General features: G+C 43.6%; 1 protein-coding gene across 1 annotated transcript; it reads right to left on the bottom strand.

Annotated features, from left to right (window-relative positions):
• Window positions 1-679: 679 nt before the first annotated feature.
• Window positions 680-10,746, bottom strand: si:zfos-943e10.1 (GRAM domain-containing protein 2B). Its single transcript, XM_010897551.4, has 12 exons — window positions 10,565-10,746; window positions 6,812-6,964; window positions 6,487-6,547; window positions 6,280-6,352; window positions 5,855-5,958; window positions 5,589-5,687; window positions 5,319-5,459; window positions 5,121-5,214; window positions 4,458-4,532; window positions 4,142-4,241; window positions 3,054-3,161; window positions 680-2,959 (listed from the first exon to the last, which is right to left on the bottom strand). The coding sequence occupies exons 1-12, from the start codon at window positions 10,633-10,635 to the stop codon at window positions 2,938-2,940; spliced, it is 1,101 nt and encodes a 366-aa protein (XP_010895853.1). The 5' UTR covers window positions 10,636-10,746; the 3' UTR covers window positions 680-2,937.
• Between the last annotated feature and the right edge of the window lie 7,062 nt (window positions 10,747-17,808).

Below are 17,808 nucleotides of genomic sequence, written 5' to 3'. Positions count from 1 at the left end.
TGAAAAGATTAAAGATTATATTGACTCTGGCCTGGTCTCTTTGCTTCTCTAATAACATACATGAGCAGGTTAATCAGTATTCCTGCTTGGAAACAGACCGCACACAGGATGTTTAACCCTGTTTCAGGTCATGCCATCAAGCCCAGAGCATTGTAGAGCTGTGTTCTTCATAAACATTGTGGTAAAACAGAAGAATAAGTAAGCTGGGAGTTCCTACACATTTCTTCTCAGACCTATACATCAATATTTATCAACTGTCATCCTATGTCTCATATCTTTCTCTAAATGATAACTCACATTCGATTTTAAGCTTTGGTGTAACTTGCATCCAAGCAGACCCCCTTTTTTTACAAGGCAAAAAGCAAACAAAACTTTAGAGCCCCAGTACACTTTACAGTGTTCAGTGCCTACAGCCACACTGTGCTCTAGCTATTTCAGTGGCATTACAATGCTCAGCCCCATCCCTTAAGTTTTTACAGAAATAGGGGCAGCTGGGGCTGTTTATTTTACAACTGCTTATTCCCATTTCAACAGAAATAAAAAAGGTAATTTTCCTCCACTCTCCACTGGGTGGTGCTGTAGAGCCAATGCTGAGCGTCATTATGAACAAGAGGCATAACCACAAGGCCACAACAGGATTTTGATCTACATGTTGCACAACAAAAAAAAGAACAATATGCCTTGCAACATCTGATTTATTTTCAAACAATAACAAAGCAAAATCTCACAGAGACCATTACTTTGAATTACATAGAGTACAAATAAATACATATTGACCATAGAATTAAAGCCTTAACAATTGATAGAAAAATGAACAACACTACAATAGTGCAAAACCACAAACAAGACTCTGAAATTCTTGCATTGCATACATTTGAAGGGACTGGGTGTGGTCGAGAGAATCAAAACGACTGCTTGTGACTGCAAACCGACTGATCCACAAAAGTACCGTGCGTTGTAAATAATGTATTGTTTTATAGATCAGCCGGTCAGTAACAACACTGATCCTCTCAAACACATTGTGTGTGTGCTGCCCCCTGCTGGGAACGTCCAGAAATGAACAGTACTGCTTTATGGCATGGCGGCAAACTACTTACAGCTTGAAAACCTGACAACTACTCAATCACAAGAGAAAACATGTCGCCACTTCCACACTCCTGTCCCATCAACAGAAGTTGTTGAAGAGCTTACATTTGTCTGTAAAAACATTGGAAAACATTTGATGTCACTGGGTAACAGCTCACAGGTCAGACAGATAGTGGTGTTACAAGGCCCATAAACAGAGACATCTCTCCAGTGGACAAGACAAAACAGACTACCTCAAAAGCATAAGACCTGAAATGGCGGAAGAAATGCAGTGAACCTGAAACTGTGGCAGTTTTCACCCAGCCCTGAGATCAACAAAAAAAAGGTCTTAGCACCATCAAACACTAGATTACAAATCAACGGCTTCCCCACCATCTCAATCAAATGTGATGTCTTTGGACTGACAGGTACATCTTAAAGTGCAGTCGCTCTGCAGCCTTTTCTCCCCTCGTTTAAACAAACAAAAAAGTTGCACATTTTTCTGTACATGCATAAGCCTTTGCATATTGAAATTTATTTTCTGGACCACCTATTATTCCTTGGTTGACAGTGACTTCAGCAGCACTGTATGAGAGTTGCTACTGGAGGCTGTTCTCCCAGAGGGTGACCCAAATGGGAACATCATTTATCAGTCACGTACCCAATGTGCCCACGCAGAAACATGACAGACGTTGTCACATGATATCATTGAAATTTCCATCGAACAGTCCGGAAACACTTGAGCCCCGAGAAACAAACCTTTGCTCTCAACGGGCTGGTCACGGAGTAGGCGGGTTTGCTTTGCTTTTAACAACAATGTCACTTCTTGCATACACTGCAGAAGTCCTCAACAGATATGTTCATCTGAGCAAGACTATATTTTTCATTTGGTATTATAAAAATCTACTTTGACAATCAAAGTAATAGAAGAAAAAAAAAAAAAACAACATGTTGTTCTTTTTGAAAAGTTAGAAAATGTACAGCTACAAAAGCGGCAACGCAGAATCTGATTATGCTAGTTTTGTGCGATTATGTACACATACAAGCCTGGGGTCTCCAAAGCACTGATCATTAAACCGATTTAAATCATGCCCATGCCAGGACTAACACTGCTGACCGCAGAGCAACGAGGAGGACACTGTCCGGACAGGAACTCAAAATGGCTGCTCTGCTGGAGGTGCTGTGGAAGATATTCATTGTTGACAGTTGGTATGATCAGCAGGAAAATCTTTTGAGCACCCCCCCCCCCGACTGTTTCAGTAGTGAAAGATTAAATACAGATTAACTTGAAGAAGCCCTAAGATTAAGAATCAACCTGTACCCATAAGATGTGCACACTTCTGTGTCTTTGGCTAGGCACTGTCCTTCCCCCATGCTGGGAGCTATTAAAACTAACATCCGACGACACCTGATTCTGGTAGTCGGTACCGATTGCACGCTCGTGAAGAGACTATGTGGAGCGGAAATCACATCTTGTCATTGTGACATGTGAGCCGAAGAGGTGACCGTGTTCTGTGTGTGCGCGTCAGTCGCCTTTCAAGTCAGTCACAGAAGCAGCAAATGTGTGTGTGCGCGCGTGTCTGCTAGGCCCCACCCACTGCGAGTTGAGTTGGCCCGCGTCAAGATGTCTTAAACATAGCCCTTCCAGTTTACCCGGCTGGACTTTTAATTGCACAGGGAGTCGGTCCTTATACACAAGCGAGTGACAGTCCATCTCTGGAACACTCAAAATTGCTCCAGACTCTTATTCCAGGGAGAGGACAGAATCTTCATCACAAACTCTGGTTCCTCTTTTTTCATTGGTAGATCGTCAGCTGACGCCATATTGTCATGTCCTCCAATCACGGGATGTCCTACTGCTCTTCTGGCCAATCACGGGGATGTATCCTTGTACCTAGAGGAAAAAACCATGTGTGAATATGCAGACATCTACAAGCCTGAAAGCGTGTTACATGGAGGCCGTAACGAGGGCGGCGCGGTCATCTTACCCGCTCTGTAAGGAGAACTCAGGGAGGGCTCCCAAAGAGGTCAGTTGTTCCTCCAGAGCCACGATCCGGAGGCCGATGTACCCCGACGACAACAGCAGCAGTACCACCCTAAAACAAACACAGGAACGTTCACTTGTGTTGCTCCTTTTTAAAGTCAGGCTCTCTTTTGTGGAGATGTTGGCAAAACCGGGACAAGACGGGAACTTAAGTGCCAGGGGAAGTGGCTTAAACTGCCACGACATAAAACATTCTTATAAAATCTGAGTCAGCACACCTCATTTTTTAGGAGTCAAAGGTCATGTCAAAGTCAAAGTCGACATTCCTCAAAAACCTTTCAAAAGGGCACATTCCAAATGCAGTAACAGACAAAAATGTTGATAAAGCACAAACTCGCAAAGCAGGTAGAACTAGATATTTTGAATTTTGATGGCAATATGGTCCTCTGCAGTGTAATAGGCAGAGCCTGCCACTTATGTCAAAACACTGGGATCGATTCCCAGGACCACCCAAAAAACTAAACAATCGCTTTGGAAGTGTCTGCTAACTGGAAAATAAAACAAAAACGTGTCTAGCATTTCCTTCTCTCACTTCAGTGTCAACACCAATGTTAGAAACATATCAGTTACCACGCCAGCACACTGGAAAAAAACTGTCCTGGCTGCATAAACACCGCCCAGATTGAAACAATACACTACCAAGTGTTAAAACGTTAGCAGTCCTTCATAGGTCAGACCGGCCGGAGATCCTTAGTGTTCGGTAGTGTTGACGTGTATGCTTGTTGTGTTTAGATCGCAAAAGACCATCTGCTGATCTGTACACAGGAAGTCACGTTTATTCAAAGCGCAACAGTAAGTAGCCAATAGGCCAATGTGTATTCAGTTGGGATGTCTATAAAGCTGAGGACAACTGGAAGTTTCTTGGAGATTGAGTGAGATGAGATTGAGGTTGTGTAAGGAAGACCGGCTCCGTAACCTCATGAACAAGACTATTCAATGACTCTCCCTTGACCACTGGGTACGCGATTCAGGATTTCAAACACTACACGAAACGGCTGATTTCTAACAGCAGATGAACAGAGGGATCCTCACAGTATTAGGTAGACGAACAGGAGTGTGTTGAGGTTGCAGGCTTCTCTCTGGACCAGGAGCGAGCGGGCGTTCTCAGTCATGCTCCACACCCACCAGCCACCTAACCGCAAGCAGACGGAACCACACCGCTACATTAGCCTCCGCCAAGGTGGCATTTATGCATTTAAAAAAAAAAAAGATATCTGCCCACGAAGACACGCGACAGAAATAACTTGGCTGTTTGTAGCTTGTGTATAAATCAGTCACAGAAATTTGCTTAAAATTTGTTTTTTAAAAATAGCATGAACACATACATTGTCTGTGCGTGGGTGTTTACCTGAGAGGTCATCAGATGAACTGTCGGTCTGTAGGGAGTGTGTACTAGAGGAGTGTTTTCCATTTGGCAGTAGGTCTGAGGGGAAAAAAAATAAATACATTAGTTAATCTAACATTACCTTGGAGTTCAGGTGGACTTTCGTGCTTCAGCAAACCAAGATCAGGTTTGGGAATCGTCTTCTCAGTAAAACAAGTTTTAACACGCACAGGGTGTGAACATTAGACGATGACTCGACTAAGCATGATATAGCGGCTTTCAGAGCTAGCGTCCGTATCGTTAGCGTTCCACTCAGACGCCATGTCTGTACTACACATGGTAGAGTTATTATATATAGTTATTCATTACTTTAAGCACATCCCTGCTATCACTCAGATAAACAGGATATGGTGGCGCTTATTTTGAAATGAAAAACCAAATACTGAGACAGCCGTTCAATAGGGCTACAGTGGCCTGAGACCAAGGGACGTCCAGGGGAGTTTTATTTTGGTTGACCACAGTAAACTGGGCTGACGGGAGGCAGTGTTATGAGTGTCTCAAGGGTAAGTTCCCAAACCCTCTGAAAAAGCATTACAACTACAGCCATCTCGGTGCTATTTCTGTGTATGGGGCTGGAACGGAGACCGCAGACATTGCATGTTAGTTGCATAGAGTATAAACACTCACCTCTCTGGGGTCTGAGCGGAGGCGAGTCGAGGAAGAGTTTTGGTTCTGATCCATCCAGGTCAAAACTGTCCTCCAGACTGGACTGACTGGAGTGCTGGAGAAACAAGAGCAACCCAGTTGTTAAAACCAGCTATAAGAAATATTAATTATTCTTATAAAACTTCCAGAGGACAATAAATGGTGGCGATTTTAACTCACCACCAGTTTGCCCTGATCAAAGCTATTCTCTGCAGAGGAGAACAGTGGGCTGCTGTTGGCACTTCGGTCCTCCAGTTGAGGACAGACGGAGGTCAGCAGCTTGTAGCACCCCTCACGGTTCCGCAAAGACACAAACAGGTACTGTAACCAAGAGAGGGGGAAGGTTTATCAGGCTGCCACTGACCTTGCAGTTATCAGGTAAATGACACAATATCCGTCATCTGTCTGATGAGGGGGGGGACGGGGACAAAGCTAACAGTGAACCCTGACCTTTTCTCCCTCTGTGGTGCGGATAGATAAGGCATTGGGCACCAGGAGGGCGGTGTTCTGCTTCTTCACGATGCGAACGCTGGTCACAGGGATCACAAGCTGGGAGAAACACAGCAGAGAGAAACCAGCTCAGACATTCAGCTGACACAGCATGACGTTCCTGAGAACCGAAAAGCCGACTCCTCGTTCAGCACAGCACGTACCGCTCCAGGAAAGGAGACGAACGGTCAAGGTTCAAGAGGTCGCGCCCGCCCAAGGCCGCTTACCTTGGTGTCCTTGAGCAGCACAGAGGAGTGGAAACAAGCGTGGTGCTTGGTGATGTAGAGTCGGCCGTGATAGAGCACCTCCTTCTGCAGAGCACAGATGTACGCTGGGGTGGGTTGAAAGAAGGGAAGTGTGTGGGTTACACAAGGCCTGACAGTGTGAGGTCACAACACTCACTGTCTGTTGGTTGGAAGCTTACTGAGAAAATGGCCGCCAAGCAAACACACCATGGTGAGTTGCAGTGTTTGGTTGCAAATCATCCTGCAGCGTTGCACACCCATATTCTAGTTTTAGTCACTGGTCTAAAAACAATTATATTTTCATGACTGTGCATTCATTCCAGCTTTCATGATGTTAGCATTTGACACGTGTCAGTTTGACTGGAAAGCCATCTTAGGCCTGCGATAATATTAAACATTTCAATTACCATGGAGCAAGTCTTCACTCTCTGGAATGTCAGGAAACAGCTTGTGGAATGTTTTGTTGTGCTTTATAAAACTCTGCGGAACAGAAGGTGTGGAAAAGCATGACTAAACTGACCAAGATAGCAGAGAGCTCGTTGAACAATTGATAAAACAGCAGAGTCTAGCTATTCAAACTTTGAATGGTGTAAAAACGTCATGAGTTAACATACACTTTGTGAACCACCACTTTCAGTCCTCTCAAATCCTTTGTCCACATCAAACATCTGTGACCTGAGGAAGACAGAATTGATCAATATGAGATTTTGGGGCTCAGTGGCTTCCTGACAAACACTAACAGTGAAAAACAAAAGCCTTAGTTTCACAATGAGTTGCAACCGACTGACAAAACCACAACAAGGGGTTCTGCATCTGTGGCAGGTTGAGTGTCTCACAGGCAGCACAGTTCCCATGGCTTTAACAAACGGATCTTTTTGCCAAACAGAGATCACACCTGGGCTACCTGTGCAGCCCACGGCAAAGTGACCATGCGGTTACCTGATTGAGGCTTGGCGGCTCATGGTTCTGCTTGGCTGTTGGAGCTCCAGCTGGGCCTCCTCCAGACTAATGGCTTTCCTGGTCTTCTCCAGTTTCTTGGTCTTGCTCCCCTTCTTCACTGACACTGTCAGTCCCCCACTCTCTGCCGGGTAGCTGGAAGAGAAACCAGGTGGTGTTCAGTGACGGGGGGGGGGGGGGGGGGGGGGTCAACTGAAAACACCCAGAGACACACAACACCTTGGCACAGTGTTGGCTTTCATTGGCTGCACTATTATGAAACCACACATTGAATATGAATGTTGGGTAATGAATCACTTCTTTTCAAACACGCCGTTTATCCTAAGGCCTTCACAGGGCTTCTGGAAATGCACAAATCTGGTTTAAAGTCACCATTACATTTTAACTGCTGCAACAAATTGTGAAAGGTGTGAAAACACATTCTCTCTCTCTCTGACTGACAAGAGAGGGGGAAAAAGTAAGATAATTCAGTAAACTTTTCCCCCCTTGTTTAAAAGAGTAAATTTAAGAACAAATATTTGGACTTTATATAAACAGTGACATTCCCCTTGACCCAGAAATGATAGTTAACAGTTGAAGGCCAAAGCCATATCTTTATTACTTGTGACAAACTTGACTTTTCTTCCCATAGTCTCATCATAAAAATCCAAAGTTAGTGGTTTTTTATGATGAGTGCCAAAGCATTAAACCATTAGTAAGGGCCATCATTTCTGGTAAAATTCTGGTGGAATTTAGAGACCTGCTTCCTTTAAACCCATGGTTTTATTAATGATTTAGGTAAACATCTACATTCAACATAATTACATGAAGCCTTAAGAGAATAACCCTCTACACAGAGGGGTCATGTCAAATGAGATTTCGCTTGAAAAAAAGCAGAAAAAGGTGCAATGCTTTTTCCAACAAAGCAGAGTTAAAAAGACTTGAAATTCAGTAAACAAAACAATAAAAAATATCCTGAAAATAACAAGAACACATTCTCCAAATCCACAAAAACTGCCATAAAGTCTTACCCATTCTGGTGTTGCTTCCTTGAGGAACGGAAACCCATGTATCTATTCATCTCCAGTATTTAATTTACCCTGTAGCACCACTGACATTAATCCATAGTTGGCATTCAAAGGCAAAACAAAAACTAGTTCACGACAGAAGAGTGTTGAGTGACTTCTAATCCCATCAAACCAGTGAACGCTGTTGTTCAATTACCTGAAGGAAGTGGCTTTGTTTTGAAATGGTGTGATACATCGTAGCAGCCAACGTAGGCACAAAAGGCCACGCCTTCTGCCCTTACACAGCCAGAGGAGCAGTGCGCTGGGAAGCGAAACACAACCCCAGACTTTAAAGAGCATCCACCAGCTCTGAGTAGGTGAGCTGGATAGGAATTACAGGAAAAACAAATCCCTTCATGCATGGATTTAGTTCAGCTTGAAGAGTCACCGTGCGGGGAACGCCTGAGAAACAAAGGCGTGTTCGGGGGTGTGGCTACGCCAGAGGGCTCCACCGACCGGCTCGTTGAGTCTCTCCCCCCCCCCCGGCAGCGAGCGTGCGCCGTGTCAACCAGCGATGCTAGCCACTATGGGCCGACAGTGTTAAACAGTTTACGACATGTAACATTAACGTGCTAAACCAAAGCATTTCCAGGAGAGTTAGAGATCTGGTTCAGTCATGCTCACAAAAAAAATTAAAAAATAAATAAATAAAAAAACAGCAGTGAAAACAGCAGTGCATGTTTCCCCCCCGATAATCCACCGTTCCAGTGAGGACAATGGTGAACACGGCATTCTTCAAAAGATGCCAGTAATAATTTCCCCTGGTGATAAAGCGCAGGCCATTTCCCTAGAGATTGGACCAGGCATCAGTGTGGTAACTAAAGGTTGGTTACGATCAGCTCAAGCTCCACATACTTCCAGTAAATTGTCCAACAGGGTGGTGTGCAAAAATCATCATATGGATAACTGTTGGAAATACCATTAGGCTAATTTCCAGTACACATTTTTTTTCCTGCCCCCCCAAGCTTCAGAGAGACCCCAACCTGCCAAGTCAGTCATGTCTGTTGACACACGGACTGGTGGCATCTTCAACACGCCGTTTCCTACTTACTGGGTCTGTCAGTAATTCCTTTCCAATGTATTCCAAAACATGCACACAGACACGGACACACAGACAGGGCTATAAAAACAAAACTCCAGGCCCAGGCAGTCAGAGGACACGTCCATACAGCTATTACACTGCAGCCCATAAAACATTAATCAGGGATGATTGAGAAACTGAAACGGTTGACTGGAAAACCACGTCACTCAAGCTTTGCACCTGTAATTTCACAAGCTTCATCACTGTTGTTGGCAAACAGCCAGTAAAAGGACACACATGGCTTCAGAAACAGACAAAAATGCTCTGCGGTTTCCCCTTCAGGCTGCCTGGTGTCTTACTACTGGAACTGCTACGCACAGGTATCCAAGTGAAAAGTTTCACCAACTTACCTGAAGACTAATTTGTTAAACCTTCTGTCAACAGTTGAAAGCCGACACTTCAGAGAGTGTAGCAAAGTCAGGTGATGTTGGCTACACTAAACTCTCTGGCCTGGGTGTCATTGGGCGCCATGCATTTCACTGACGTCAGACTTCTTCAAACTGTGCTTTTCAGTAATGTAATAGAAACAATGAGGGAAACTGACAAAACAGGTCTGCTCTGAGTGTTATGGAAGATGGGACACGCGGCTGAACTCACTGGCCACGTAAGCCCTGACTGAGATGTGCGCACAGATTTTTAACTGGCTAGCATCCAATCATACACAACTGTTAGCCTACACTGCGGTCTGTGCAGGACTTTCTTCCAAAATAAAGTTGTTCTCTCTGACTGCCAGGTTGACACTTTGGATCAATCAGGAGAGAAGCCTCAACGAGTACTTCCTAATGCAGCAAATAGCACATGACAGTCACCCAAACAGATGGAAGCAATGCAGTAAAAAGGTCACCAGTTCCATAACAATTTGCATGGAAGGCAAATATATAGAAAGCACATTCACTTTAAGCATGAAAGTCTCTCTACGGTGAACATTCCCTCATTGAAAGACCCAAAGTCAGAACTTCCTTAAACAAATCTATGGAATGGCACAAATGTAAATGATTGGTCCCTTGGTGTCTGCTGCAGAGTCCCCGCCCACACAAAGCACAAACAAGGAAGTCAGGTCCAATTTATCTCCTACATCTGCTAGGCACAGCAGAGGCCAAGAACTTTAACCCACTTCCTCTTTGCTGGGAAACCAATTCTGTTTCACTCCACCTGACTCAACTAAACAAATTCAAAAGAAAACCTAAGCACCACATCCACTGACAAACCTGAAAAGTCTGACAAAACAAAAAGATGATTATCATTATTGCAAATTCAATCACATATTTAGAGTTGGAGAGTTTTGAATGCTCCCAATGTCTCAATACCCCCACCCCCCCCATGCATTTTTAGTATGAAGCCAACATGGTGGCAAAATTATTTCGAAGCCTCAATGCTGAAACCACGTTGCCTCCAAAGTCTCCAAAAACACATCCCTACGGTGACAGACACAGGAAGAACAGGATGTGGACAACGACCGGGTGGAGGCGATCATTGTGACGGGGCGAGTACGCAACTACACGGAAATTAGAGGACGATGTGTTGAGGGGGCATACCAACATTCAGCCAGACCTGGGCTAGATGACATGGAGCAAACAGAGGACGACAGGAGCTCGGCGACGGCCCTACCTGTCCCCGTCCTCTTCACCAGGGGGGTCTGCCGCGTCCAGGCTGTGCCAGGGGCCCTTCCCTCTCAGCATGGCCACCAGGACGATCCCAAAGTGTTTCCCGTGAGGTGCTAGAGGGAGCACGGCGGTCTGAACACACGGCAGGTTGTGAGACAAACTCAGAGTGTGCACGGTTTTTGCCCTCCGGTCTGGACCCTATGACAGGCAGTCATGCTGGTGTAAAGGTCTCTCGTTTATGGCTATGTTGCAAAAGTCAAGTGTTGGGAAGGCAGAGGCACCAACACAGTATTGAGTGCTGTACGTGCTCATAAATAAACACACATAACAGTCCCTCCTTCTGAGAATGTGTCGTCAGCTGTTACCTTGGAACCACCTCGGTTTTCAATGACACTGGGCTTCAGCGGACGATGGTCATCTAGAATGACTCAAGGGGACTTTGACAGAAAGCCAACAGTACAATGAGCATGTTAATGGTAGGCTTTGTCACCTGACGCCGTCCTAAAGAGACCCAGAACACACGTGAACAATGGCGCCTGCTAAAAGGGACGCAACGCATCAGTGACCAGAGTCACGACACGTCAGCGCCTATAATGTTAGAGAAAAATAGTATTATTGCAATTGTTTCACACGGATTCACAGGTAGGCAACCACGCTGGAGTAGGCTCAGGCTAAGGTCTTGTTTTGCATTGAGCTACGTTTTCCGAGACGTATCGAAAGAGACGCCAGACAATTTTTTTGTGCTGCATATATACCGATAGCTCACGACGCCACTTTCCCAGGTAGTGAGCGCCACATTTTCAATAGAGCCCCCCCAGAGTTTTGCAAGTGTGAAAACAATCCCAACTGAATTGACTGTCTGTGACGCATATCGCTCAGTTGTCTACTGACAGCTACAATCCTGCATGGTATGTCTTAAACATGTCGGTGTAAAACTGAAACCCTGTGGAAACAATTATGACCACTAAGACAAGTCTACCTAGTGTTTTATTCTCTCTCTTGTAATGGAAATAAGCCCTGTGACTGGTCTTCTCCTTCCCCCAGTTTGATCCATGGGAAGAACACGTGACTACTCCTGGTCACTCAGAGGTTTGGTAAGCCTCCCGTAACAAGAGCTCATGGGAAAGGCTGCCAGACGGACAAATGCAAAAAAGGTGCTTCCTGTATGTGGTTCACGTTGCTTGGGTTAATTTAGCATAATAAAAGGAGCCGTCAAATGTTTGTGGCTGCAAACAAATACATCAACTGGCCTATCAGTTGATGAATTCCTTCACTATCAGGCCCTCTTGCCCATTATCAGGAACATTTGAAATGTAAATGACTTCACTTGAATGGCGAAAGGTTTGCTTTGGCAACAATAGAATGACTGATAAGAGTTTATGCAGTAAACTCACACACACTCCCATCACCACCACAACCCTGGCACCTAGATTAGACTTCGCTTCGAAGCTGGGAGTATTCTGTAGCCACAATGAGATGGAGCACCATATCATCTCAAGGCGTGAAAGGGACTGCTGTGAATAAGCTAAACAGTGCTAATGTGAGTTGACCAGAGGGAGGGCTCAGCTGGAGAGACACTGGGGAGCTCATGTTCACAACATGGCCTTTGCAACCGCCGCCACGGAATTTCTCTTCAAGGAGAAAAGACCTACAACAAAATTATTTTAAAAAGCTATAAGCAACAAGTAGTTTGGGATAAGAGTGTATGCTAAATTACAAAAATGTATTTATAAAAAATAAAAAAAACTTCCTTTGTCTAAATGACAGGGGCTGTGAAATACAGCAGTTCATCTAGGAAATGTTGCCAGGAAAAGAACAGCATAGTGCCATCAAGTGGCCAACAGCAACAGTTCTACAGTCCAGATCTACCATCATCCAATCGCATGGCAGTGAAACCAAAAGATCAGTCGACATCTGGTCTTTTCCATACTTCCTAAAAGACCCAGTTCTCAAACACACAAAAGGGGAAGCGGGATAGAGCTTCTCCCACATTGCGGTACTGCTAGCAAATAGTTTGTCAGGGTAACTCCCAAGTCCATATCAAATCTGGTCTATCAGAATGGGAATCAACTAGACTACTCCTTCTATATAGCAACACCAAGCGGATTGTGCCACAAGCTATTCAACAACGAAACAACCTCGAACCCCACTGATGGGCAAAATCAGAAACACAGCAACTCCCAAGTGATGTGGACAGCGAGGGCTCAGGGAAGAATCCTGGCTCGGCACCAGGACAACAACAGGACGGGGCGCCTGAAGCCAGCGGCGCAACGCCAGGGCACACAGTGCGTTTGTGAGCGTCATGCCGCCACTGCGTTCGGGGCTTTCGCCACTTCCCCTGTGGGCAGCTGCCGGGAAACAGAAGGGCATTCTTCTTATTCAAAAGACAATTCAAGAGAAGTCACACCACCAGACAGGATATTCCCACCCGACACTCGCAACACAGTAATTAAATCGAGATCTGTTCGCTCACTGCAGGGGGATCGGCTATATCTGAAGGTTTCACAGGAACTGACACCAGCACAAGGTTGTCTGAACAAAATCCAAACAGTACTGTTCAGAAGCGTGTAAAGACATGGGGATTGTTTGGAGAGACAGGTATGTGCATGTCACCAGCCTGATGTGACTGGCTGACAGAGGGACTACAGTGAAAAAGAAAATAGCAAATACACTTTGACTGTGACGAAGCCTCGCAGCACTCATTAGCACAAAGTTGAGAGTCGACACCCACATGCTGTTAACTATAACCCAGGCTGCAGATGTGGTTTTCACCCATTTAACGGAGTCAGGCTTACTTCCTTTTGGATGCTTAACGGTTGGTAACGTATAATAAGCAGCCAGGGACAGTCCTTTAAGGGGCCAAAATGGACACCTGGACTGCAGCCCCTCCCGGCTTCACTATCATTACAAGTCGTCTACAGATGGGTGACCCCTGCCCCAATGTCACTTTCACAAACCTTAGCTCGCTCGTTTACAGACTTACAGATAGTAGGCCAGGGCCAATAAGGGCTTGTCTTATTGGGGACTAAGGGCTCCTTTGCATTACGCTAGACCTATCAAAGACTCAAGATATCGATGGCTTGACATTTCCAGGTAGCGTGCGCCATATTTACGAGGGCCCCTCCCACCCAAGTGTGAAGACAATTTTACTAGAACTGTATCAAGTGTTTCACGCATATAGTTCGAATTTCTCTCTTAAATAAGACCTAGCATTGTCGTTTCCATAGTGTTTGAATGTACACAGACGTGTAGGACTGTGTCAGTTGCATAATGTAAACAAGTGGGGGGGGGGGGGGGGGGGGTGTGGACTGGGCTTAAACTGTGACCTTACAGAGCTGATTTAAATGAAGATGCCATATTCTTATCCGGGATGTAAGCCATATGCTCCCATGTATGTGCGCAAACCCGGTCCATCATCAAGTCTATGGAAATTCTTAGAGCAGGATCACGCCCGCCATCAAGAGAAATAAATAGTGTAATTCTGACCCACATATGAGGTAATGAGTTCCTCTGCTAGAGGCGATGAAGAGATTACGAACTGTCCAGAAGAACCTGCTAATTGGGACGTGTAATAACAGACCGATGTACCCAGTCCGTTTGCATTAAGCTCAACAAAGACCCATTCTTTTTAGCTTACATGGTGATGTAATGCCACATATGGGCTTGTTTTAAAAGTAAACGATCTTTTTTCTTTCTTTGACTGTAGGCCTAGTTATTGACGCACCTCGAGTGCAAGCATAATATAACGTCTGTACAATGTTTGGGTGTTAACTGTACATTGTAACGACAGTTCAAGTTCAGCAATTCATGTTGCCAATTTCCCCTGTGAAACAACCATCTTGTTATGTTGTATCACCGCGAAACCAAGCATCATCTGAGTAATATTAGGAACACAAGTAATTATAAAAGCTAAATATGAATTCATGATGCCGGTTAATTTTATCTGGAAGTTCAATGCGTCAAAATACATTTTGCCAAATTCATTACCTCAAATTAAGTTATGCTGTTCGTAGTTGCAAAGACAGTGGTTATTTTTTCGTGATTCCAACCATCATGAGAAACTGTAAAAAATGCTTAGCTTTAAAAAAAAAAAAAAAAAAAGTGTTCAATAATTAACTTCGCTGGCGAGACTTCGCCAAGCAAAACAGCAGCTGACGAACTAATTAAATGCCAGCGTGTTATGTTAGCCCAGCAAAAGCAAAAGTACCTTCATTGGGCTGTTAGCGTTAGCAACACCAGCAACTAATTGAATAACCTAAACATTTCGTGCCACGAAAGTACAACATAAAAAAGTAATACGATAAAGACGTTTACTGCAACAATACTAGTCACATACAATTGTCAACACTAATGAATTCAAAACGATGATATTTCTCTCTTTATAAGAAACAAGCTAGCTATCTGGTTAGCACATCATCAGTTGGTATGTGCTCTAGAGGTTTTTCAGGACAGTTATCTTTACCTTTCTTTCATAAAGTGCTTGATTCTGACGATTGCCTTTTCATCAATCTTCCTTAAGAAGGTTTTCAATCTATCTCTCTTGTTTTCAAGCATTCTTCCTCCAACCGGTGTTCGGGTCTCACTCGCAGCTCCGCTCCACCGGAGATGTTACACGCCAACTCTAAGGATTTGTTCAGCTTCTCCTTTTTTCTCTGACTCCATCTATGATGATTAGGGAAATGATCTTAAATCGGACCAAGCATAACGGCCAATGAGAAGACAAGGCAAGTTAGAAAAAATAGTCATGTCAGGTAAATCCTCCAATCAAAACGAGATACTTCACAGTCTTTCTCCGCCCATTGCCTTTTAGGGATAACCACACCCTCTTTCTTGTGGCATCAAAATGAGAGGATGACCCTGAGATTGAACGGTCGAGATCGCTTCCAGAATTATTCTTAAACATATGACTATGTTGACAACATGCATCCTAGAAAACCACACCTATGGTTTGTTGTCTGTAGCACGTGTTTCACATTTGAGCCAGTTTGAGAGCAGTTGAACATACTCCTACTGTTTTTCTTCATTTAATGTATAATAATTCAGTGATTTAATACTGTATCTTCTGTAACATGGCAATTTGTTGAGAGATACAAAATTATTTATTATACATTTAGAGAGTGTGACAAGACAATACTAATAATATTATTAATCCATAGTGTATAGTGAATGTTCTTAACCAACATGGTCCTGAATTGCTTAGAGGGACATTTGTATATGTGCTTCACCAAACATTTATATTTTAAGGCAACCTAATGGGGGTACCAGGTCCAACACATGCTGTAATATCTGAATGGTTCAATCAAGGTGGATGAAAATACCCTTAAATCTAAGCTAAAATTCCACATTTCAACTCCATAGATATTGTATAATTTCAAATCTACAGTGCAGGAATTCAGAGCCACTGTTCCCTGTTCATACATTTGGAATTCAATGTATGGTATATTCACACAGCCTGTGATTACATTTCGGTCATCTAGCAGTATGAAGACAATGCCCTCTAAAACTCTGCCTCCAAAAGCAATTACATGTGATGCCACAAAAAAAGACAGTGGCTAAAACAGGCTATCAGCTGCACTGCACCCGAATTGCTCATGAATTTACGATAATGACTACAGGGGTAGTGAATGGACTAAAGACTAGTGATTAACACTACTGCAGAAGCAGTCAATAAGTCTGTTGGTGACTTTTGTCATTCGACCACAGGCCATTTTCCGGACACACTGGGTTGGACCACTACCCACTGGCTGTCACTCTCCCTTCCCCCACATCTTGTCATACAACAACTGCAGCACCAAATGGTCAATATGACACACCCTAACACTTTCCCCTCACTCTGTCCTTTTGTAATTTACCATGACACATTACTTGCCATTTATTTAATTTCTCATCATCATTTTCAAATGAATACTTGAGAATAAAACACAGAAAGTGATACTATTCTGAGGGAATTTCAGGCATTCAAAAAGGTTTTTTCAGTAGTCCAGCTATATTTCCGATCCGCCTCTACACATCAGAACAGAGGAAGCATTGTGATGCCACATGATAACCAAGCAAACATGCCACCCTTGAGAAATCAGGATGTCCAGCCTCTGATAAAACCCCAAGACCGGCTGTTCAAGAAAACAATGTAGTCGTATGGAGAGTATTAGGAAACCAAGCAGTTCTAATCACTGAGTAATTTTAAAGACACTGAGAATTATCCTTGATGGAAGGTGCTGCTAGTAGTGAACAGGAAGGTACAGAATGCACAAGCCTACACACACATAGTAGACCCACATCTATCCAATGGATGGTGCGTTATAAGTCAATGGAATATGAGAGGGGAATATACTGTATGATGTACATTCATTTACAGACACATTTTCAGTGCCGTGTCCTCTGTTAACTATCGGGAGAGTGGGTATTTTTTCTTAGTACCAAAATATGGAAAACAATGACAATAATTCGAAAGCACAGTGCAAGCGTTGCTATTTTGATGCAAGATTTGTTGAGTTTTTAGTGAAATAAAGTGTGGTTATTCAATAAATTCACTAAAATAAAATGTTTACTTTTTTACCTCTTAGTACCCCATATCTGTGGTAGCTGAGCCGATGATTTCAATTTCAGGTGTCTACTGCCTGCATGTTGGCTGGCTTTGCAAAGCAAACAATATCAATCATGAAAAACTTTAATGCTCACTGAAAGCCAAGACTCCACAGATCATAAGGATATCTTATTTGGCTGCATGTGACCTTTGATATATTGGTCATATATATCGATCAAGAGCCACAAGAGTAAAAAAAAAAACGTAGCCTCCTAATTGATCATTTATACAGATCCATGTAATCACTTTTACATCAAAGATGGCTTCTCAAGGAGTCAAAAAGAAAGTAAAAACAAGAATATTCAACAGGGAACTAAAATGAAGCCTGCTAAGTAGGTATACATTTACCAACATAGAGGCCTTGAATGTGATAATCAGACACTTGACGAGAAGGAATCACATTTTATTACTCAGGCATGGAAGACAAAAAACAGCTGAAAAACATTTCCTTTTAGATTCAGAGCTACATTTTGAACCAATCATTAGTAATATATCCCTTAGAGCTTTTCTGAGGAACATTGCCATGATGCCTTTTCTCACAGAAATTAATCCATGCTTTTGTTACTAGCTGACTAGATTACCCTTATGCTCTCTTGTCTGCTCTGACCAAAAAAGCCAATGGTTAAAACCTGTGAAAGGTTGCAACACGTGTCGGGTACTAAGCA

Source organism: Esox lucius, chromosome 8, assembly GCF_011004845.1.
Source record: "Esox lucius isolate fEsoLuc1 chromosome 8, fEsoLuc1.pri, whole genome shotgun sequence".
Lineage (NCBI taxonomy): Eukaryota > Metazoa > Chordata > Actinopteri > Esociformes > Esocidae > Esox > Esox lucius.
Note: the sequence above shows the minus strand (reverse complement) of the source record. Positions and strands in the feature narration are given on the sequence as shown.